The sequence below is a fragment of the Struthio camelus genome, chromosome 8 (genome assembly GCF_040807025.1).
Source record: "Struthio camelus isolate bStrCam1 chromosome 8, bStrCam1.hap1, whole genome shotgun sequence".
Taxonomy (NCBI): domain Eukaryota; kingdom Metazoa; phylum Chordata; class Aves; order Struthioniformes; family Struthionidae; genus Struthio; species Struthio camelus.
The window spans coordinates 5,557,773-5,580,922 of record NC_090949.1 but is presented as its reverse complement, the minus strand read 5'-3'; the positions used below and the strand labels follow the sequence as shown (position 1 = coordinate 5,580,922).

General features: G+C 48.9%; 1 protein-coding gene across 1 annotated transcript in view; it reads right to left on the bottom strand.

Moving 5' to 3' along the window:
- The window catches only part of PAPPA2 (pappalysin 2), a 116,631-nt gene that overhangs the window by 12,070 nt on the left and 81,411 nt on the right, over positions 1–23,150 (bottom strand). The window contains exons 17-20 of the mRNA XM_068952541.1: positions 16,322–16,490; positions 15,094–15,226; positions 13,730–13,839; positions 9,721–9,792 (exon numbers count right to left, since the gene is read on the bottom strand). Of these exons, the coding sequence (XP_068808642.1) occupies positions 9,721–9,792; positions 13,730–13,839; positions 15,094–15,226; positions 16,322–16,490 (484 nt within the window). The remainder of the gene's footprint in view (positions 1–9,720; positions 9,793–13,729; positions 13,840–15,093; positions 15,227–16,321; positions 16,491–23,150) is intronic.

Below are 23,150 nucleotides of genomic sequence, written 5' to 3'. Positions count from 1 at the left end.
GGTCCTTAGCCTAATCCTTTCTAGGGCTGACAGGAGACAGCGGGAGGAAAAAACAGAAGCAGGAAAGAACAGGCAAAGGGGAGCACAAGAAGATGCCGTGTGCAAATAGTGCTCTTGGTAAGCACGGTGGCACCAAGAGGTGGGTCCCCTGTGCTCTTGGTTCCCAGGGCTGGTGCTGTGCATATGTGAGAGAAGGCAGGACTTCCTATGCTACTAGCACGAGCCTGTAATACTGTCTCAGCAGCTTGCCTTTAGCCATGGATTAGATCCTGGCAAGCCACTTGTGCAAAATATGCTGCAGGATAGAACGGGTTATGGAAAACAAGCCCTGAAAACCACAAGGGCCTCCTGACCCACTTGTATCTGGTTTCTGCCAAGTTCTTGTTACAGATCTTAAACAGAAAGAAAAACAATGTACAAGGGATGAAGGAGCTGAAGAGGAATATTCACATTGGAAGAGCAGTTGGCTGGACTAAGGTTGGGAATATTTATTTATTATCAAAAACGACTCATTGATTTTTATTTCAGAGGATGTTTTCAGTGGCCCTCCACTCCCTCTGTCTGTGTCACAGGGTGCAAGAACTGTGATCAGCTGAGAGAGAGGGGAAAGCAGGACACAAGCAGGGATGGAGGGAAGGCAACTGAGCTGCAGAGGGCAGAAAAGTAGCAACAGGTTGGGGATCGCGAGTGCACATACAGCTGTGGCTTGAAGGGCCTGACCCCTGCTTCTGGTCCCTGCTCCCTCACTGTTCAAGAAGTAAAGCAAAATATTTCACTTCTCTCTGCCACTGTCACCCCCCCAGCCAAATCCCCTTGTTTCTGTCCTTCTTGGAAAAGCAAGCAAACCCCATCTGCCTTTTTAGGTCTCCTCCAACACTCGCTGTTGGGGGTTCTACCTGTGCTAACCAGCCCAGCTTGCTCATGGCAAGGGCAGCATGAAAATACACCCAGAAGGTATTTTCAGAGCTTCCCATCTTGTTTTCTACCTTCCCCACATGACAGGCTTTGCCCTTGCAGGTCAGAGGCCACTTCTGAGACAAAACAGGGCACCATTTAACAGTATCACTCCATAAGGGGTGCAGGGATTAGGAAGGGAACCTGGTTGCCATCCAGTCCTCCACACATTCCCAGGAGATAGATGGTGCCACAGGACCTGGTGGTACCCAGGCACCTTGGCTGTGCAATTCAGAGAGGGACAACCTCTGCCACCACTACATGCCCCTTGTTTTGGGTTTTCTTTGCTTCCTGGGGGAAGCCCGGGGACTGGGAGGAGAGCACAGCCTGGGGTAACTAGCTACCTGTGGAAGTAGATCTACATCCTCCAGGCCTCTATACCTTAGAGACAGTTAACAAGCATCTAACCACATTGCTGGACTGCTAGCTTCCCCTCACAAATTTCCGCATCCCATAGTGTATCAGTACAAGCTTGCAGCTAGATAAACAGCTTAGATGGGCCAGGATAAGAGCAAAAGCAATGCCAAGTAGGTCAGAGCAATGGCCCATCTAGCCCAGAACTCTGTCTCTAACATTGGCAGTAGAGGTGGCACTGGGACACAGTAGGTGAGACTGACCACTATTTGCAGTCCATGCTCCTTGTACTTCCCCACCATCTGCAGTTACTGCATTAGGCATGGTGGAAGGTATACCCTTGTCTGTTCCTTTCAGTATCTGTTGCCCTAATGTCCACTAATTTGTTTAATCCCTCTTTGAATTTACAGCTGCTACTCACCGCTGCAGCCTCATGCAGCAGCCAATTTCAGAGTTCAGTGTTCACGCTGCAGAAAGTACTTTCACCTGTTTTAAACAAATCTCCTGCCAGTCTCAGTGAGTGCTCCTTAGTTCTGCATTCATCTTAATCTAGCACATTTATGATTTTGTAAACCTCAAGCAGTCTTCTGTTTGCCAGACTGAAGAGTCCCCACCTTTTCAGGTTCTCCTTATAAGGCAGTTCTGGTGTCTCCTTAATTAGTTTGATTGCTTTTCTCTAATGCCGCTACGTCCTCTTGAGATGTGGAAATGAACAGCGCCCATGCTATCCAAGATGTGAATTTACGAAAGTCTAGGGCAATGCGCTGAGTCAGGTTTGGTCACTTGGATCATGTGGGCTTGTAGGCTTTGACTTCAGTGAGACCCCTGAAGGAACAGGAGTTGCATGGTCTGCTTCTTGCCTGCTTACAAGAACAGCAGTAACATCCAGTAGGATCCTCTTTACATTTTCAAAGCCAGGTGGCAGGCAGAGGAAGCGTGCAGACTGAATAAAGGTGTCACAAAATACTCCCATGGAGACAGGAGACCAAAGGTGAAATAGCAATGACCCCGGCAGCACAAGAGGGTGACTTTAAATTCTGGCCATGCTGCGATCCCTGGTTGCTCTAGAGAGTCTCCTTGGAGAAGCTGGGGTGCTTGTCATCCTCCGTGTCTTCAGCCCATGGAGAACCGAAGAGGATCCCACCAGAGTCACACTTCTGCATGGTTTCCTGGGCTGTGCTTTGCCATGATACAAAACTAGATAACTACCCATCCCAAGGGCTTCTGCTGATTAAGATGTTGCAGGTGATGCAGTAATAAGCATATCCTACTATCATTGCTGTTTTAGCTACAGCAAGCACAGGAAGGGCTTTGCAGGCTTCTGAGGCACGGACAGTGATCACATTTACCATTATCTGCCTCTTACCCGTCTGTCCCCGCATTACAGACATCCTACTCGCATCCATGCGTACTACCCCTATCTTACAGTTATCTCTGCCTGCAGCCAGCCACAGAGAGACTGAACTTTTGCCCCTGACCTGCCATAAGACATCACTGATCTCACCTTTAGATATAATCTTTCACAAAGAGATGGAGCCACAAAAAAGACAGGCTGAGGTGATGCTGTTTTCTTGGCAGAGGCCTCCACACCCAGTTTTCTATCCCAGTTGCAGTTTAACAAAATTCAGCTTCTGGCCTGCACTGCAACCCTACTGATGCTGATGAGCAGAGACAGCTGCTTACAGCTGGGCCCAGGCTGCAGTGTTTTGCCTAGGCGAGTGAGTTACAGTCTTCCTCCCATCACAACACCTTGGCAACATTAAAGCACAGTGGGACCCTGATTTTAGATGAGACTTCCCAATGCCCCTATTGTAGATGCTTTCAAAAGGGTTAATTATGGCTGACAAAAGCTGGAAACATGCCACAGACATTTCAAGTGAGGGTTTTGTGCATATTAGTGGGAAGGGCTGTAGATGGTTCTTGACAACCTTCTGGACTGAGAGACTCTTGAACAACTTATAACCACAGACATGCTTCAATCCCCTTTTCATCATTTCCATAGCAATTATTCAGGAAAGCCACAAAATAGAAAATGGGTTAGTATTTTACAGTTGTGATAACATGACCAGCAGCATGTATAAGGGCAGCTAGACCTTGTCCTCATGCAGGGAAGACCTGAGAAAAACCCAGCAGTTCATGCTAACGACAGCTTTCTGGTATGGCCTGTCTTCACCCAAGGTGTGAGGCAGTGATCTCATGCCGAAGTATCTGGATGTTCCCCCAGCAAACAGGCAAGGCTGCTCACAGGAAATGAAAACAAAGCCAAACTCAACCAGAGAAGGTAGCACAGCAGCCAGCTCAGCTCAAAGACTACCAGGATTTCCTGGCAGGGGAGAGCAGCTCTGTAACAGAAGCCAGGTCACTTCAATCCACCATGTTGCCCTGCACTCTGAACAGCCTGATTGCAGGCTAGAATGGAGGCAGGGTCACCACAGGACCATGGGCACATACAAATTCCTCATACTTCAGCTCTGAGACTTGAATCGGGGAACCTGCCTGTAGCCTGTCCTTTTCCAGAGGAGCAGCAGGCAGCCAACTGAGCACGTGTGCCTCTACGGCCAGCATGAGTCACTGGTTGGCTACCTAAGGCCTGCGTCTGGAATACGTATAAGATAAGAGGAAGAGGAGCGGGGAGGGGGATAAGGAGGGGAGGATGATGAAAGGAAGGCAATGATCTGAGAGAGCGTGTGGAATGCAGCTGCAGATGGCTTGGATTAGAGGATTGAAATATGGCTAGTATCTACTACTAACCTCAGAGAAACGCCACACGTGGGTGAACATAAGAAGGCTTCTCACGCACACCCAGTCCTGCTGCTATTGCTTGCAGACATGGAAATGGGCAGTAAAAGTTGCCTGCTCTACTAACGCTGACAGGTTGGGGTGAGAAGAAGGTGCCAAGCACTGATTTTGGAGGAGCTGTAACCATGCATCAGTTGCTTCGTGCACAGGCCGTAGTTGCAGATTGGGAACTTTCCTCTTGGCTATCACTAACACACTCTGTGTTTTTCAAGACCCACTAAGGACATGACAGAAGGAAACAAGCGACATCTTGTCTGGGCCTTGGATGGAGATGGGGAGGAATGAGCCTGGAAAATGTTACACACACAGGCAAGTAAGAGAGTCAGCCTACTCACTGGTGAGAAAAAGCCAGTTCAACAACTTGGAGGTATGGGACATCTCAGGAAGCAAGGGAGCTATTGCAGAGGCAGTCCACATTCAGCACTGAGTCACATTAGGAAGGAATTGCTAGGCTAGAAGACAGACCAATAGCTGTTTTAGCTCTTGCTCAGATCCAACCATACCAATATGAAGCTGTACCTGTTAATGGTCTGTCCAAAGCATACTGCTTGAAATGCCTTGCCATTAACCCTTTGCTACCTGCATGTAATGGTGAAGAGGAGCAGGAGTGATGAGGGCCAGCGTCCTGCAGAACATACTGGCTTCCCAGAATAGCTTGCCCATATCTACTTTGATCGCTTCAAAAGAAGCCTGTGTTCCTTGCTCTGTCGGAGCAGGATGGCGATAGTTACTCCATCCTGTGAGTAACACCAGGTAAATATTATGATGATGAAATAAGCCATCTTCATTACCTAAACCACAGCCACAGCGTAAGAAGAGAGGAGCCCCTACGGTGGAAGAAATGGGAATACAGAGCTCCAGCCTGTGACACAGCCTAGGAGAGGCACTGTAGCAGACAGGGACCATTTTGGATTATGGCACAAACAGGCTAAGGGAGCAGCCTGCAATAACTTGTAGCCTGGATCTCTGCACATCCTCTCTCCTTCCTCCTCTGCAGGCAACAGCCTCACTTCAGCTATCCCTTGCTCTTGGGCATGGGAGGAGTGTGGATGAAAGCTCATCACATACTGGGCTTGGGACACTCTGCCTCAGAGGTTGCAAACACCTTCTTAAGCTGCTGAGCAGAACACCAAGATCATAAGAACACCAGATCTTAGGGAGGGAGAAGGGGGTTTCTCTTCTCCTCCATTCCCCTCTCCATCCAGCACCAAGTCCTCTCTGCATGTCCTCTCCTTTCACCCCCCCCCCCCCCTTGCTGCCATCTGTTTTTCTATTGATGGCATGGGATGAGATGTTCCGCTGGCCGTTGAGACATGAAACACACTCGGCACTAACTCGTATTCCTGACGAGCTTCTGGAATGCTTTTCATCCCTCCCTCCCTCATCCGCTGAACTACGTGCCTCCGCGCTCCGGGAATGGGGAACTTGGCAAAGCATAACGAGAGATCGGGAGGCAGATGGACGACAAGATTAATGGAAAGAGAAGGGAGGTGGGGAGAGCAGAGAGAAAGAGATGAGCAGGCAGACTGATCCACCGCCAGTGTACGATAAAGATGAGTTAGAATTCATCTCATGTCATTGCACAGTGACCTGAAATTTCCAGCAGGAGATTTGTGAGGCAGGGCTCCATCTGGGGCTGGGTAGGTCGGAGGCTGAGCTTGGCTAGTGCTCCCATACCCCAGCCTGAAGTGACTCCTCCAGGGAGAGACTGTAAGAGGAGCCAGGAGGCCTGGATTTCGCTTACCCAGGGTTGTTCCCCTAACCGAGGTGTCCAGATGAGAAAGCTTCCTCATCCAACATGCTCTCTGCTGTCACTGGAGAGACAATAGCATCTCCAAAGGGTGACTCAGACCTTAGGTGACCTGGATAGTCCATTGGAGCAGTGTTTCTCTGACCACTGCATAGCAGAGACTGCATCCACTGAGGGATTAATGTGAAGTGAGGGACTGTGAATCTGGGACTAAGAGGCACAGCTGGCTAGTTAAGCTGAACCAAGCCAGATCCAGCAGGGGCTATTAAAGCAAAACATTCCTCATGCAAATAAAGGAAGAAGAGAACAAGGAAAGGAGATGGGGGAGGCTCAGGCAGCAAGAACAGATTAGAGGTTATAGTCCATGCCTTCTCTATACCCTACTCTAACTGTCTGATGTCCCCACATCCCCCAAGAGATTGGCGCCTAAATGAAATGGCTTTCAAGAACTGCCATGCTTTTGGTCACAAGAAGAAAGGCAGGATAGCTAGAGGAATGAGGGTATGGGGACAGAAGTGAGCACAGATGAGGTGGAAACAAAATTCAGGGCATTTCCTGTGGTCAGATCTGGGGAACTGGTAATACCTCCCTTCTCCGCAGTGCCAAACAGCAGCTCCAAGTGCAATACTTCAAATGAGTTAGTTTTGGTATGAGTTATTCCTTACGGCCAGAGAATGACTACTGTAAAGCCCATGATAAAATAAAAAAGAGGGGAAGTCATCTGGCAAAACTTGGCTTTTTTGGCCAACCTGAATAACATGCAAGATTGTAGAAAAAAATCCTAATGAAAGGAATAATCAAAGACATACATGTGAGAAGGGAGGAGGAGGAGAACAGGGAGGAGGTGGCTGTGGGCTTTTTCAAAAAAGGAAGGATCAGGCTGGAAGGAACAATCTGAAGCTTGATCTTGATTAGCATTATGGTGATTGGCTCTGATCTTAAGAGTAGGTCTGTGCTGATGAAACTGCTCACGAGCCAAAGAAAAGAGACGTTGTTCCACAGTGGAGGATCAGGATATCTGACAAATCATTAGTTGACCTGAAGGACTAGGGAGAGAAACAGGATGACATTCATTTGTATAAAACTGAAGGGCAAGCTCTGGAGTACTGATAGTAAAACATCTGCTGTTAGCTTGGAGCTCATCAGCTGGAAATAAAAGAGGGAGAGAAAGATCTTGGTGTACTTGCTGACCTCAGGATCTCTCTGAGCTGCCAAGCTGATGCAACTGCAGAAATGACAGATACATTCCTAGGTCCTGTCAAAAGAGAGATTTCCAGAACAAGGAGGCTTTGTGTATTTCTTGGTCATTCTTGCTGATAGACTAATGGAAAGCAGAAAAGGTGAAAAAAAAGCCTCAGAAAGGGTGATGAAGAGCTTGGATTCCTCATCTTCTGTTAGGACGTTGCAAGATTTTACCTTCCTTAACTTCCCATAGGCTGTGGGAACAGTTGTCTATGACTGTTTTCTAAAAGTAGATGGGGATGACAAGCACATAGGAACAGAAAGAGCTTGTGTTGGCCATGAGTGTGTTGAGGTGGCTAATGACAAGATAGTGACACTGTAAGGTGCTGGGATTTCACGTGGTTGGTCCCTCTCTCTTTCACACACACACACACACACACAAAATCTGGCTTTTTTTCATCATTTCATATGGGGCTTCTTGCTGGAGACACAGATTCAAGCTGAGGTGCAGAAACCACAGAAGAGGGGCTAAGGTAGGTCCACTGGATCTGTGTCTAAAGGAGCATCCAGAGGATGTGTCTTCTTTGTCTCACCTGAGCCGTATGGGAAGGGAGGAAGGAACACACCACATAAAGCCTGCTTCTTTTTTGGAAGGACCAACTCACAGAGAACAAAAGATACGTGGGGGAGTAACCTGTCACCTAAACAGGCATCTCTGTTCATTCAGTTTGACCTGCTCACTAGCAGGAGAGCCGCAGAGAAGGTCACTACAACCATCTGGTCTCTTCTTCCACATAAGCCTGTCCTGCTTCAAATCCATTGCCCTGGAGCTGAAGGGCATCCTAGGACACTTTTAACTCATTAAAGGATATGCTTTAGAAAGATGCAGTGTTCCCATGACATGGAGGATCCATTGCTAAGCTCTAGAATCAACCACGAAATGTCTATAGCACACAGCAGACTATTTCCCTATGCTTGGAGCCCGTGGATTACAGTGGACACATACAATACATCCATTGAAGCTGGGCAATAACTCTGCTGCATGTTCTCCTGGACCATAAAACTTTCTTCCTGGGGACATGCCCCCTGCCCCTTGCAAAATTCAAACCACACAATCACATGTGGTCATAGACATTGCCCTTTCACCCTCACTTCAGTCGACAAAGAGCGGAGCTGGGGAGAACTGGTGAGCAAAACCGATCATTTGCAGTGAAAGAAGCGTGTCAAAAAATATATCAGCAAAACCCAGTGCTATTTTTGGTGTGCAAACTTCATTTACATTTTCCTTTTTGGTAAAAATCCCAAAGTTTCAGCATACAACATTCCAAAATTCCCCTCCCCTTTTCTTTTTACCCTCAATCATAATAACAAATAGTGTTTGACAAAGACTGCCTGTTTTTTCTTTCCTTTGCAAACTGACTCCAAGCTGCCTATTATTTTCTCGTGCCTGGTCATTATTCAAAATGAAATGAGTGGCTAACCAATTTCTGCAAAGAATTCTTCGTCTGCAGATTCTTCAGGAGCGGTTTGTTTTGCATATACGATGCTGGAAATCCTAGTTGTTTTGATTGGATGTGTGAACCACACAGGGCTTTTCTGGATCAGTATTACTCTAGAACTGTGGTTCTGGTTAAGGAAATATTCAGGCTTGGAGTCAGCACACACTTTTTGGGGATACCCCTTGCCAGTGAAATCCTTTGCTAGAACATTCTTCCTGAGTCAGCCAGGAAGAAGCGCACAAGCAAGGAAATATGTTATAAGGACCTGGCCCAATTCTGCAGCTTAGCAGTGCATTGCAATCTCATTCCCCAGCTTCATCCTGGTTGCTGTACTGTACACTCAGAGCGAGATATGGAAATGGCATTCACCATCGTGCCACTTTCCAAGGCATTAATGCCCTGCTGAGCCCTCATCCATGTTCCTCTCCACCAACTAATTAGTGATCCAATCCCTTCCTGCAGGACTCAGGCCCACAGATGGGTTTGAGTGGGAGACTATCTATACCTTTGAACAGATCATTCCTTTATGTCATCCATTTGCATTTGTCTGTTAGCTTTGCACGTGGACTGCAGGATTACATGCCCATCTAACTGACACCGAGCATGTTGGAGATAAAGGGTACAGTAAAATAATTGACTCTCAGTTTTCATCCAAAACAGGAGTTTCAGGAAAAAAAAATCAGTGCATTCCCATTGAATTTCGGATCTAAAACATCCTCAAACTTCAGGGAAGCTCAGATCGGCTTCAGGAGTCTGTGCTACTAACCCCAGGCCTAATTACTCTTTCATTACACATGGGCTGTGGGCAGTCAGAGGCCAGAGTGCCAGGAATCACACGTGAAAATCTGTGGTATCTGGAAATCCCTGGTTGAGATCTGGCTGTTTTCCCTCTAACGCTCAGCATGCCTGCACTGCCTGTACCCGTGGAGTTTCCTCCACCCTCTGTGATGTCTTGGCAGTATATGGCGGCTCTGAAAATCCAACTTGTCATCGCCGCGCTTTCCCAAGTATGCTTGTTCTGGTCTCTCTGCTCAGCCAGCAAGCCCTGGCCCAGCTCAGAGAGAACACTAACTCAAAGCTATCCAGCTCCACCTTCGTGCCGGAGTGAGTCTGAATTGCCAGGAGTAGTCCTACAACAAGCAGGCTGCTCATGCTGGGAAAAGGGGGGCGGGGGGGGCTTACCTCACACGATTGGATGCAGTGAATGACGGAGGGGTCTGGATACCATCGCAGCCTGCCCGTGCATACAATATGCTGAAGAGGAAAGGAGAAAAGAAATGTCAAGTGAGGTGGGAGAGCGAGTGCAAAAGCCCTGGACGTTCTCTGGAGGTGCTGTGTCTCCCGCATCACTGCACTGTTCATCATAGTGCAAAACAGCAGTACCACACTAGGACCCTCCCTGCACCTCTCTCCAGAGGAAAGTCCTTTCAAGTCCATCAAACCTGAGGCAACTGGGTATGGTTCACCCACAAACCTGGGTACATTGCTCAAGGTAGAGGCCACACGAACGGGAAATGACAAAGGGAGATGACAGGGATTGCCAGAGAACTGAGGTCGGCTGGCAATGCTGCGCCAGGGTGGCTAACTTGAGGCCGTGCCCTGCTATCTTGGCCACAAGCTGTTGCTGGAAAGCAGCCATCCAGGGCTACAACAAACTGGATTCTTCCATTCACCTCTTTGCATGATGCTTGGTTTAGCAGCTTCTCACTTGTTTCAGATGTAGGGCCTAACCAGGTGTCATTTGATGTCTGTGTCAATGAGCTCCTTGATTCCTGCTCAGGCTCTGAGAACTAGGTCTCCAATGGACACTGGGGCACTAACGTCCCTGGACCTGGTCTGAAGTGCATACACCAGACTCACATTCATATGTGTGGATGAGGTTATCTCTGGTATTTACAAGGCATTAAGTCAGCTGTTGCAACCAACCGGATACAAGAGTAAGATATGAAGGGCTTGGTTTCATCTAAATGGAACTCTTCGTCCCACGAATTCTGAAGGGATATTGTTATGAGCACATATGATTATACAGGGGGAAGAAAAACCCCACCACACATACAATTTCCTTCTTGTAAAGTGCAGGCAGACTTTGAAATCTGAGGCCCCATAAAACGATGGCTGGCCTGTGAAAGTGTCCTAGGATGCCCTTCACGGAACAGTAATCGTACAGAAGGGCACGTATATTTCCCCTAGTCTTACATTCCAAAAGTACAGTGGAAGGCAGCCCGGCTCCAGCATCCCCACGAATCATGCCAGCCAGGAATGAGGGAGCTCTCTCCAGTCAGTGGGAGGTCTGAATTCAAGGGGTGCCTTCAGCTGTGCGTTCGGTTGATGGCTGCTGAGGCAGTGATGTGGCTCAGCAATTTACACATTTAGCCAGGTGAAGGGTGAGGTAGCAGCAAGCTGGCTGGCTGGGTTATCATCTGCTTGATACGCCCTTGTTTGCTGACAATAGAAGGTGGCCAGGAGGCATGCTGATAGCATGCTTTTCCCTAATGCCCTTGCAGGTGTCAGGAGACATATGAGATGCTTGTTCACTCAGACCCCTTGCATTTCAGCTGTTTTTTTCAGCTTCTTCCTGCTGCAGTCACTCTCTATTGCAGCCTGACCAGTTGCCAGGAGCAAGCCTGGCCTAACAGCACCATCCTCAGCGAGTGTAGGCAACTCAGACCCAGGGGAAGCCACGATCAGATGGGACAGAGGCCCAGGATGCTGGCTGAGCTAGTCAATTCCCAGTCAGTCCTAAGGATGTTTGGATCCTAACTCTGTTAGGATGTTTCATACACGGTTGTTGTGTGACTTGAATGGCAGTTTAGCATACTCATACTCCAGACTGGGAAATTAAGGCAGAGAGTAAACCTGCTTGGCTGCAGGACACAATGAATTAGCGTTGAAAGCAAAACAGGACCATGAGTGGTCCTCCCAGAGTGGTCTGTACAGCTCCCTGTGAGGGGGGCCAGCATAAGCTCTAGTTTGCCTCATCTTCTCCCTGTCACCTCAGGAGCACAGCAGCCCCCAGATATGTAAGCCCAGACAGCCAGCACTGCATGAGCATTGTTGGTTAGAGAAGCAAAAGTGGGGAGAGCAGAGGAAGAAGCTGGGGACAAAATGAAAACAAGACATTCCAGAGAGAGCTCCTGGCAAGGAGGAGTGCCATTTCTTAAAATAATGCCTTCCTCCCTCCTCCTCCTTTCCTCCTCTCTGCAAAATGCTTCCCTTGCACGAGAGCCCACAGCGGTGGTGAAAGGGAAGCTGAACGCCACCGCCTTGATGGGCCAAACCATCTGATCCCTCAAATTTAAGGCCTCCTTCCAAGGCTCGTGCTTAACAATCCCACATGCCACGGGCATCCTCACCCTCAGACAGTGATCTGTCATGGGTCTGATTCAATATGACGTACAGTAGTATCCACAGGCACGAAGCACTGGTAATTCTGGGCCTCCTGTGGGTTCCCAGGAGGAGGGGAAAGTGCTTGGATGGGAGCGCTGGCTCCTAGGAAGATTGTTTGCTTTTCTTTGTTCCACCTCCTTCCTTATGCATCTCATTTTTATTTTAAGAAATATTACCCTGATGGAGCTGCTTTTTGGGAGAGTTGTGGAGTTAAGATCCAAACTATTTGAGCTATTTGAGCTGTTTTGCGTACAAAATGAGTAAGAGATGGGGAGGAAAAGGCTCCCAGTTCCAGAAGCAGGAGGCACTCAGCAGGCCAGTAGGTCCTGGCAGCCAGAGACACTTTACAGCTGACAGTGCTTTGCCTCCTCCTTAGCAGAGAGATGTTTGCTTGGGGCTGCATCCCAGCTACCAGGTAACTGGGGACCAGAACTCTCATTGTGCCACGTGTCAAGGCTGGCTTTTTCTCCCAAACTCAACCCTTCTAGCGCTTTGGCTGACAACAACAACGGTGTAGGAGATTTAGGCATGCGCTAGGTCCTGAAAAATCAGTGGGATTCCTGCATTTAACTTCATTCATCGCCATAGCCTGCAAGTCCTTGAGAGCTCAGATGAGAGCTGATAGCTTATGTTGAATAGGTATAGGTATGGCAGAGTAGGAACCTGCGCAGCAGCATCTAGAAGGGACAGAAAACAAGGAAGTCATGGGGATGGAGGAGGACCTTGGCACTGGACTCTAGTTATAAACTGGATCAGGAGAGCAGCATGCTTAGCAAGAGTCATCTTGAAGCCCTGTGGCTTCTGCTGAAGCAGGCATAATGCAGAGAGACCGGTTAGAGCCTCCACTGGCCCTGCATGAAGGCCTATAAACAGAAATGTACCTGGGGAGATGTGCCCCAACACTGTGAAGACTTTGCCAGAGCTTCCCAAAGCCTAGGGAAATGAGAGCTTGAATATCGAAATATATTAGTCTTAAAAAGGGCAGACATGAATATTTCTCAGCCCTCTTATCCTTAAGAAAGCCTATACCATTTTTGTTGAAATTGAAAGAAATTATTTTAGCTAAAGGAGAACATTTGGTGTGGAAAATTGCAGGCCAGGTGGACATTCATGAGACACATGTATCTCAGCACAGAGCTCCAGACTTCCTCTTGGCTTTGCCACCCAGCTACCTCATCACTGCCAAGTGGATTTACCTAGAAGGGCTCAAGATGGGCGAAGGAATGTGCCCTTAAGTAAGGGATTTCACCACTGGAAAGAGGTGTGAAATTTGACTATCATCGGAGCCGAAAGCCATACAGATGCTACACTATGGCTAACATTTCCAAAAACAAAAGGTCTCTGATGAAGGACCTGCTGATATAGGCACCAATCATTCCAGGGGATGGTTTCCCTCTTGACCATACAGATGGTGCTCATCTGGCCTAAGGTCAACGCTTGCACATTCTGCAAGGCTTTCTCCCTGGCTGCATAGAGCTCAGTCCAGTCTCCCTGTGGACATTCAAGCACAGGTGGCCAGAACGAGCAACTGGCAGGTATCTCCACAGCATGCAGCCTCTGCAGCTCCTTGGAGACAGCCAGACAAACTCCACCCACATTTATGCTACTTTCCTCTTCAACTTTTACCCTTCTTCACCCAAAGCGAAGGGCTTGCCACTGGGGAGAGAGGAGGGAGGACTAATGTGGAAATATTCTGAGGCCTCTTCTCTACGTTTGCCCAAGGCAGGCATGGGGAAACCATAAGCAGAGAATCAAAACACTGCCAGCGAATGCCCTGTTAGAGGCATCGCACCTCCCCTTTTACCTGGACTCGAGTGGGTTGCAGACGGTGATCCATAGTCTCAGCAGTTACATTTTCGGGCAGCATGACTGGATCACTGGGGGGGATAATACAGGAAGGTATGCACACAGCACCTGTAGGAGGAGAGACATCGCCTTGAAGACTTACAGCAGGATCCAGCAGGACATCAGGTCCAGCATGAAAATAAGACTGCCCTGGATGTTATGGGATGTTTGCTGGTATGTTAGGGAGCTTCTTTCACTGTTTTTCTACCAAGCTGAATTCCCACTGCCTTCCTATGACCCAGAAGCTGCTCCTGCTGGAATTTAACTTATTGGCTCTTATATTAAGCTCTTAGCTGGAAATAACAACATGGCCATTAGCTTTCTGGAACAATGGTGGCACCTTCCAGGATGTCTGAATTCCTGAACAACAGATTTGCCCACCACTTCCATTCTTCTGAGAACAGCAGGAAAACCGCTCAGCCCAGAGCTTCATCATCAAGAAATAAAACAAGTTTAACTGCCCCTACTGTAACCTAAGTCAATCCCATAATGTCTAGCTCCTTATAGCTAAGGGTAAAGGGTCTTAGGAACTTAGGAAATAACACAGACATGCGAAAAAAAAAAATGCAAAAAGCACCCTAGAAAAACAGGTGAGTCCCAGACCTCACATTAGAGCTGTTCAAAGCTTAAACTTAGCAGGCTCTGCCTTTGGACTCGCCTCAGCCAGTTTTGATCAGACCCAGATGATCACTGTGTTTGTTTCAGTGATGTGGGTTTTGCCTAAGTGTCTAGTCCAGCAGGATGCCAAATGAGATGTAATGACTATGACTGAGAATTGCAGCTTTTCCTGAAAACACAGAGGTACTAAAACCAGAGAAAGAAATGGATGGTGTGGTCCCTCATCTGGTGAAAGTGCCCTGTTACATGTGACTGTCACTCTGGCATTCGTCTAGGACCTGCCACATTAACCCTGCAAGCGTCAGCAATAATAAGTGGAGAGACGTAGCGGGGTGGAGGGCCAGAGGAAGGGAAAATTACTGTAAAGGGCTGGGTTTGCCCAACACCTTCTGAAAATACAGATCCTTACACTGAAGCCAGCGTTTGCTAGGCTTTAGCTTGCCCATGAGTACACTCAGTATATGCATATGGCTAAAGCCACCCCACTGTCTCTGTGTTCAGAAAGAGGACAGAAGAGAAAACAGAATGTTGTCACAAATTTAGTGGGGATTGCTACAGCAAGAATAGTCATCATGACCTTCTAGCTGGTTCTCTGGGAGGTAAGACATAACTGAGTCAACAAAGAGTCCACTTAAAGGAGAGAAAAGGGGTTTTGATCAGGACTCCACGATGTTTCATTCTTGTTTAGTTTTCATCTGTCCTCACCTATTCCATGCCCCTGTTCACACTTGTACTCCACAAAATTCAGCTCCGGGGGCAGCGGGCAGTTCCCCTGTAAGTTCTCGCACAGTTTGAACTCTTCTGTCCATAAGCCTTCCTTAGTGCAAATGATGGGAACCTGGAAAGTGAAGAGAGAGCAGTCCTCATAACTACAAGCCAGCTGCAGGGTTCACCCTGACCTGGCTACTAGTGATATTTTCACACCAGCTGCCCAGCTCCAGGGGGTAACAGAAAGAAAAATGACCCTCTTCTGCCTGTGAAATCCAGAGCAAAATTCTCCAAAGCACCTGCATTGTGCCCATGTGGTCCAGTCTAAGGATACTTTGTACTATTGACCAGAAAGCAAATTGTTTTCCAGCTGCTGTTGGATCCCACCAGAGGAAATTCACTGCACTTCTTTTGACAAGACCTTTCCAGCAGGCTGGATGTGAACCTTTGGTGGAAGAGCCTGGCAGGCAGCAGCCTCCATCCCCAGGCAAGCCCCTTGTCAGCAAGTCTGCTGCAGTGATGTTGCCAGTCATCCCAGGCAAACGCATTAGCAGCTGCTCTCAAAGCCTGCTGGAAGCCCTTCGCCTTACATTCCCTAACCTTTTCATTAAGACAGGCTTGCTGACAGGATGAATGGCTGCCTTTTGGAAGTGTTACCCGGGAGAGAGAGAGCATCCCCAGCTGGGGGTGCACCCTGCGCCGGCGTTGGTATCCACACAGTCGTGGTCACTGCTCAAAAGCAGTGAGCGAGAGCAGGAAGAGCGCCAGGGTTTGCAGGTTAACCACTGCTCAGGGGCACTCAGCTGCTCTGCAATGCTGAGGGGAGAGCCCAGCTGACAGGGGGCCCTTCTGTGCAGGGAGTACAGAGAGCCCAGCCCTCTCACGAGGCTGCCTGTGGCCCCTCTGAGCCTTGCGACCTCCTACGCAGCACTTTGAGGCTAGTGATCAGAGTCATCTCAAAGTCCCGCAACCACTTCACATTGTCTGGAAGCTCTTTGCGAAGCCAGCACTTGCTCCCAGGAGCACAACTGTGCGTCTGGCTGCAAGAGGCTTTTGCAAAGTAAATGTTTTTGCTCCCTTTAGCTTTCAAAGAGCACCAAGGCCCGTCGTCCTTCATGATCACATCTTGGCGGCCCACATCCCCTCTCTGTGGTGCTGTAACCTGTTTTCAGATGCTCTGAAACATAGCGCTTGGCCAATCTCTGTCCCTCCCCAAGTTACTCACCCTCTCACTCTGCGGCTCACAGTTCAGGATGCACTGGCTGTCCAGCTCGAAACCCTGGGTACAGTTGTACATCCCCTCGAAGACCGGCGGGGGTGGCTCGCACACCACAGGAACACAGTGCCCTTCTTCCCACAGGCCACTTTCCAAGCACTGGATCTTCAGGAACTTCCTGGAGAAACACACCCACAAGCCTGGGCTGCAGCCCTCAAAGGGCACCGCATGCAATTCCCAGTCTCCGCTCGGCCCTACAGCCTTAAAGGAAGAGTGTTTCCCAGTGAAGAGCCAAGTGCCGCCCCATCACAGGGCAAGGAGGGCATCTAGTGGGGTTGGGAAGAGAAATGAGATGAAGGGGATAGGGGATCAGCAGTTTCTCCCTGGAGACCAGCCCTGGGAGAATCTTAGGCAGATGGTCTCTATGGTTTAGCAGTGAAGGATATACAGCTTTGCTCTTATTTTCTTTGATCCCTGAGGGTGGGATCCAGTGGGGCCTCCAGGGTGCTGGCACTCAAACTTCAGCCCCATAGCTTTCCCTAAAACTCCCATTTGTGCTTCGAATTAAGCATGCACCTCTCTTACTTGCTGGAGGGAGAGAGCTCGTCCGGGTCAGCCACACATGCAATGCATTTGAGCAGGGCCCTACTCAGCCCAGCATGCTTGCCGTGAGGCCTAACTTCAATGCAGCCTGCTGCCTGTGAGATGAGCTGGGCTCTGGCTCCATCCAGCTAGAAGAAAGAGCTCCTCTGTTCAGATCCCATCTTCGCAGGAGCTGAATAGGGACCTGTCAGTGACTGTCACGACCTGTCTTGTTGCACTGGTGACAGTAAGGAGCAGGGCCTGTGAGGCTGGTAGCACAAAGAAGATCGTGTGATATTCGCTTGAGCACCCTACGTGAGCGCTGCCTCCCTTTGCTCTCTCAGACAACCTGCAGAGGCATGAGCAGTCATCTCAAGACATCTCTCCTGGGATGCAGCTTGATCCTCAAGCCCCTGTGCACCAGGCTTTCCTGTGCTATCCTGCCCCCCCACCGCAGACAAGTTTGCTGATGGCCATTCCCTGGTATAGCATGGGTTTACCTGCCTCAGCCAAGGCCTTTTCTAATCTCTGGGAAGATGGTACTGATTTAGGAGTTCTGGACACTTTTTTTTTTCTGCACTTGCTGCCTTGTTTCTCCTGCTGACCTTACTTACCGCGTCCTGTGGTGCCCCTAGACAATTCCTTGCTCTCTTTGCCCACCAACCCCTGTGGGTACGTGCACTGAGTTGCTTTGTCCCACAGCCAGTAGCTACATACTTCACTCAGTTGAATGAGCCTCCACCAGTAAATCCTGCTGGCCTGGTCCCAGCTATTTCTGAGGCTCCTCTTTGTACTCTGGCCAAATCTGTCAATCTCGCTCTAGCAGAGGAATTGTCATACCAGAGCAGACCAATATCATCTTGTGTTGCTAAAACAGTCCAAGCACAAAATACTTGCCAAAAAATGATGAAAAAGAAATGAAGAAAAAGTCCAGAAGTAGAGCCCACCCACTTCAGTCTCCTGTCCCTGGCAGCGATATATATACACCACATCTTTTACATAAAGGCATAAAAATCCCATGATGTATTGGGCTAGCTGGGGACTGCTCTCCCAAAGAGGACATGTCACTGTGACACCAGCCGCTGCTGAATGCCTTCGACACACAAGTTTTGACAGTGCTGATGAGTTTTACCTGAGCCAGCGCTGACTGCAGGCTTCCACCCCTAATGAAACCTCTCTTTCCTCTGTAACACATGCCTGTCCTTTTTTACTAGACAGCTTGCCCGAGATGTTTCCCTCTGTCCTCTCACATCCCCCGGGCCAGCAGGCAGGGCTCTAGGTGCCGTGTAACAAAGTTTATAGCGCACCACAGGTGCACAGAGGGAAATTTAACATCTCCTCTGCTGTGCAGACCTCGGTTAGAGAAAACCCTGGGGTGAAGGCACTAAACTGTCTCTTGTTCTGAGCTGATGCAGTTACTGCTTGGGACCACCCAGCTGTCCCCCACTGCATGGTGCAGAAAAGCACCTTGTTGCCACTATCCTGGCCAGTTCAGTGCATGGTCACACAGCCTGGAACAGCAAGGTGACCCCATCCGGGCCCCACCACCATAGCTGGGGTGAGAGCGAAAAGATTGGATGAAGTCCTTGTTAGCTTTGTTCTTCCAAGCATAGCCCTGTCCTGTCACAGCCTTCCTGAGTGCTGGCAGTGCCCTGGGAGAGGATGTGGGCTGACCTGCCGACCAAGCCCGAGAGAAAGAGTTAGCTGCAGGGGTGGACACTGCAGCTGGAGAACTGGCTGTTTTCCAGTCTATCCAAGCAACTTTCAAAGACCTTCTCTGCTTGCCCAGATATTCAGTCACCTCAGCAGGCTGGAGGATCTTGTGGACGTTAGGATGAATGTCCAAACATCCTAGACAGGAACATATTATAGGCAGACAGGCGCTCTAGCCCGACACAGTATGTCTGATTCATCCCAAAGTGGGCAAATACATTTCTGCTTGGGAAATTCTGGAAAGGAAATTTGGGAGCTTAGAAACGTTCTTATCATTTCAAATATTCATAGCTTGTTGGGCTCCTCCTTTCTCACTTCAGAAATCAGGGATCTGTTTTGCTAGGGACCTTATAAGAGTAACAGAAGGTTCCTGCTCTGATGAACATAGGCTTCAAATAGATAACGTGGAGGGTGGGAGGTAGGCACAGGAAGGTGATGGGACTTACAAGTCCCTCAATATGGCACCACGCTGCTGATGACTAGATCACAGAGTGAGCCTCTCAGCAGCAAACGATGCTAGGAAGTCATTCGGCTAGTAGTAGGCTTGAACTGACAGATGGGAGCTGAAACAACATAAGACTTGTGTGGAAGGGCAGTGTGGGGAGAAACATTTCTCGATCCCATTGTGGACGTCTGTGGCTTCAGTACACCGCTAATTTCATTTTCTTGGCTGCCCGCCCTTTCCGCTGGAATGATGTTCACTGCCTTTCAAAGACTTCCCCCACGAGTTCTTGCCTTTTCCTGGGCTAGTTTGAATGTTTTGCTCTGCCCACTCTTCCATTTACTTAAAGGCAAGCAAAGGCACACACTAGGAGGCACTGATCTGCAATGAAGGTCCAGGTCCTCACGCAGCAAATCTGTTTCCCCTTACTGAATTGTCTGACATGCAAGGTGTAATTTAGCTGCATGAGTTACGCAGGGTTTATCAGAGCAGAGCAGGCCCTTTCTTACCCTGCCATATCACAGTGATATTGGAGGTTAAGCTGATGCCACTATGGTGATACAAAGTGGTGGTATGAAGCCTCACTGCTACAGGTAAGGCCTCAGGCACAGAGCAAAACCTTTAGAAAACAGGACCCTCCTAGATACGTGCTAGTTCTCACTCGCTCACTAGCCACCTGGGTATAACTGATCCAGCCACTGTACGTCACTGTTGCTCTTCCAAACTGCAGTGGAGGGCCTTTACGTAAAGCCATGCAAAGGCCTGGGAAGAGAGGCTGAGCATGGGGAGGGCCACATCTCAGGAACTTCCCATTTGCACAGGTGCATGCTGTGGTTTGCAGCCCTGTCACCTTCGCTGGGACTCCTTGCCCTGATGTGGTGTTGGAATGGCTCCAGCATGGGCTCCTGGTGCACCATGCACTGCCTCCCCACAGGAAGTGATCTGTCTGTTGCCCTGGTTGACTAAACCAGGTAGAGCAGAGGAGAAGGGACCTGTCATGGACCATCTTCAGGAGTGGTAGAATAGTCCAGGAAGAGGAAGGAGGTTGGCACAGCTGAGTTCCCTTGCCAACCTCTCTGTTCATGCTTGCCCACCTTTCCCTCTCTCTCCCTGTCCCACTACACCACTGCACAACCTTCAGAGCTGAAATAACAACTCAGCTTGCTCTGGAGGCTCACTCCACCACTAGTGTCCATGCTAGGGAACTTCCAAACGTGGCTGTCCTGGCCTGACCCCTGGGTAGAAGGTGGTATGTGGAGCACTGCTGTACATATGAAGTGGGCAGTTTATATTAAGGCATGCAGAAGGGAAGGGAGAGGCTTTAAAAAAATACCTTGTAGCAGCTTGAAATTTCCAGACCCCCCAACTTCTTCTGATCTGGGTTAGCAGCATTTCTTGAGGATTAACAAGGAAGCCAGGAAAATCAGAGTCAAAGATTCCTCCTCCAACTGGGCAATCTAACGTCTAATGGGTAAAGGAGGCAGGGGAGACGACTGAGGCCAAAGAGGGCTGTCTTTGACGTGAAGGCATGAGTGTTAGTCGAGCTCCAGGAGCTGTGCATGCAGAAGTTTGGCCAGGATCCAGTGGCGTATTGGAGTGGTCAGATTTTGGAGTACTGGGTGCAGTGTACAGGAATGGTGATAAATCACTCCAAAGTCCACCTCATCTCCCCATGGTAGGAGATTGACGGCTTGACATAGAACAGGGGAGAAGCAGAGGGGCTTTGCTGGTAAATTAAAAGAAAGCAACGCTAGCTTGTAGGACTTCTGCTTCTTTCCTCCCCTCTCTCCAAACATCCTAGGCAACCTGGGCTGTAAATCTTCATTGGGGCCTTAGAGGTGGGAATGACATGAGAGTCCATTTAACGGCCTGTGTTTTCTTTGCCTGGCTTTATGGCTCCATAAGCTGCATGTGTGTTTGCCTTTTATCTGGAAGGAGGCAAATGTGGGCACTAGAAGTGAGAGCCCCATACCTATGCACGCACCACAAATATACAATGGCCCAGTGCCCTGCTAAACTCTGATGCTCTTGGGTTAGTCTGTCCTGCTTTGCCCACTATGATCTTTCTGAAGTGCTTCCAGGCCTCAGTCTGCTAACTCATTCCAGTTCATTTTCTCCTCCACATTCCCCCGCCTTCTCTTCCTCTTTCATGGTTGCTGTCCGGCCACGCAGTCTTTGAATGGGGAGAGAGAGTGGAGGGGCTGACACCTCCATGAAAGTTCACCAAGGACTGGATTGGCTGGGCTGTCTCATAGCTCCCTTGATCTCTGGTGAAGGGCCAAGGTACTAGTTATTCCTTGGTCCCACCAATATGTCTCCTATTCAGTCTTGCCAGCCTCTCAGATCTGCCTTCTTGGACATAAAGGGCTAATCCCAGGAAAGGGGTAATGATGAGGGAAGAAGGAAGGAGGACAAGAGACAGAATGTAGAATGTAGGCTGAGACATGCAAAGCTGCCTGAAAAGAACGGAATGCCCGATTCTCATTTATTTAATTCCCTCAAGCTAGCAGAAAGGACTTGACTCCTCACAAAGGCAGCTTAGAATTTTTCAAATCTCTCAAATCCAAGGAATCCATGCTGCATTGGGCAAATGAAACAATGGCAGATGTGACCTGTCCCAGGTCTGGCCTTTTCAGTCCCTGCACTCAGAGCATCACCCCAGCATCAGAGTACCCCTCCTCAAAGGATGCCCTCAGAAAGGATGTCCTAGATATTCTTGTTGAAGAGCTGCTTCCTACAGCACTTTGTGGTAGACGCAAAATTAAGGACCACTCGAAGGGAAGTCCATTTTCCTTGAAGCGCTTGACCTTTGACTTGCAGACTGGCTATTTTTGATGCTGCAGCCCTGGCCAACGCTGAGCATAGCTCCTTGGCGGCTCATTGCTCTTTGTGATCCAGGTGAGTGGGGTGGTGCTGTCATTGGACAGAGGTTATCCTAGAAGAGAGGCCCTGGAAGCCTGATGGATCTTCCCTAGGCCCTGGCCATGCGTGGAGAGGCAACTACAGAGCAGATTCTGTATCTCACAGAGATCGCTAGGCATGGGTTGGATCAGGAGATCCTTTTGGTTCATGGCATCTATAATTCTGAGCGATTTCAACCTTGTGTGTGGTTTCTTCCATTAAAGTAGGCTTTTGGCAGGGAGCTGAGGCTGGCCTGGGGTCACTGAACAGGTTTCTGAAAGAGCGTGTCCTTTTAGGAACAGTTTTGACCCAAGAAAATGGGAAACCTTTCAAAGTTGGTCTTGTTTCCTAATAAAAGCTCAATTATTTCTCCAGCTAACATAAACTGACCCTCCTGGGTCTGCTAAATCTCCCAGATGTCTGTTCAGAGCCTGACTTCCAGCTCGCCCCCTGCCCCCAATCTGCAAGGAATTCATCCAGTCCATATCAGCACAAGGACCTAGTCTATCCTGTGACTGTTCCCTATGCACCCTCCCATCACTGCCAAGAGTGACGCAGACAAACTACTGCCTATCACAAAGCATGAGCGCATACGTAAAGTTCGTCTTGCCGCTGTTATTTTGGGATTTGGACTGGCACAGCTCAGGAGCTGGAAACCAGGCTGTTACTTGGGCTCTTCTGGCTGAAAACAGATTTTCTTTAGAAAGAGTCAAATCTACTACCCTTTCCACCAGCATCCTCAGTCAGATGATCCGTGCCAGCAGAAAAGCAACAAATCTTTGCCACGATCTTGATTACACAATCACTATCTCCTCAGGAATCCCTTGTTGATGAGCAGTGATTTCTGAAGGGCCTCTCCTCACCCAGGATAACAGATAAAAGTGTATTCTCTGAGACAATGAGAATACACTCTCTTCATCCTCCTTCCCTTCCACATATGGGAAATGTACTTCAACAAAGGTTGCAGGGGCTTTTAAAACCTCCAGACTGGGACACAAAATTTGGGAGGAAAAAAAAAAAAAAAAAAGGAAACATTTCAGCTGTGCATGGATCACTTTGCTGTGCTGCACACTGCAACTGCACAGGCACCATCATTTGCTGGGATCCATTTCTTTCCACCTTGAGGTTAGCAACCGGAGAAACAGAGTCCCTAGGAAATGCAGGGGTGCAACCAGGATATTAGAAGAAAAAATAGTGTAC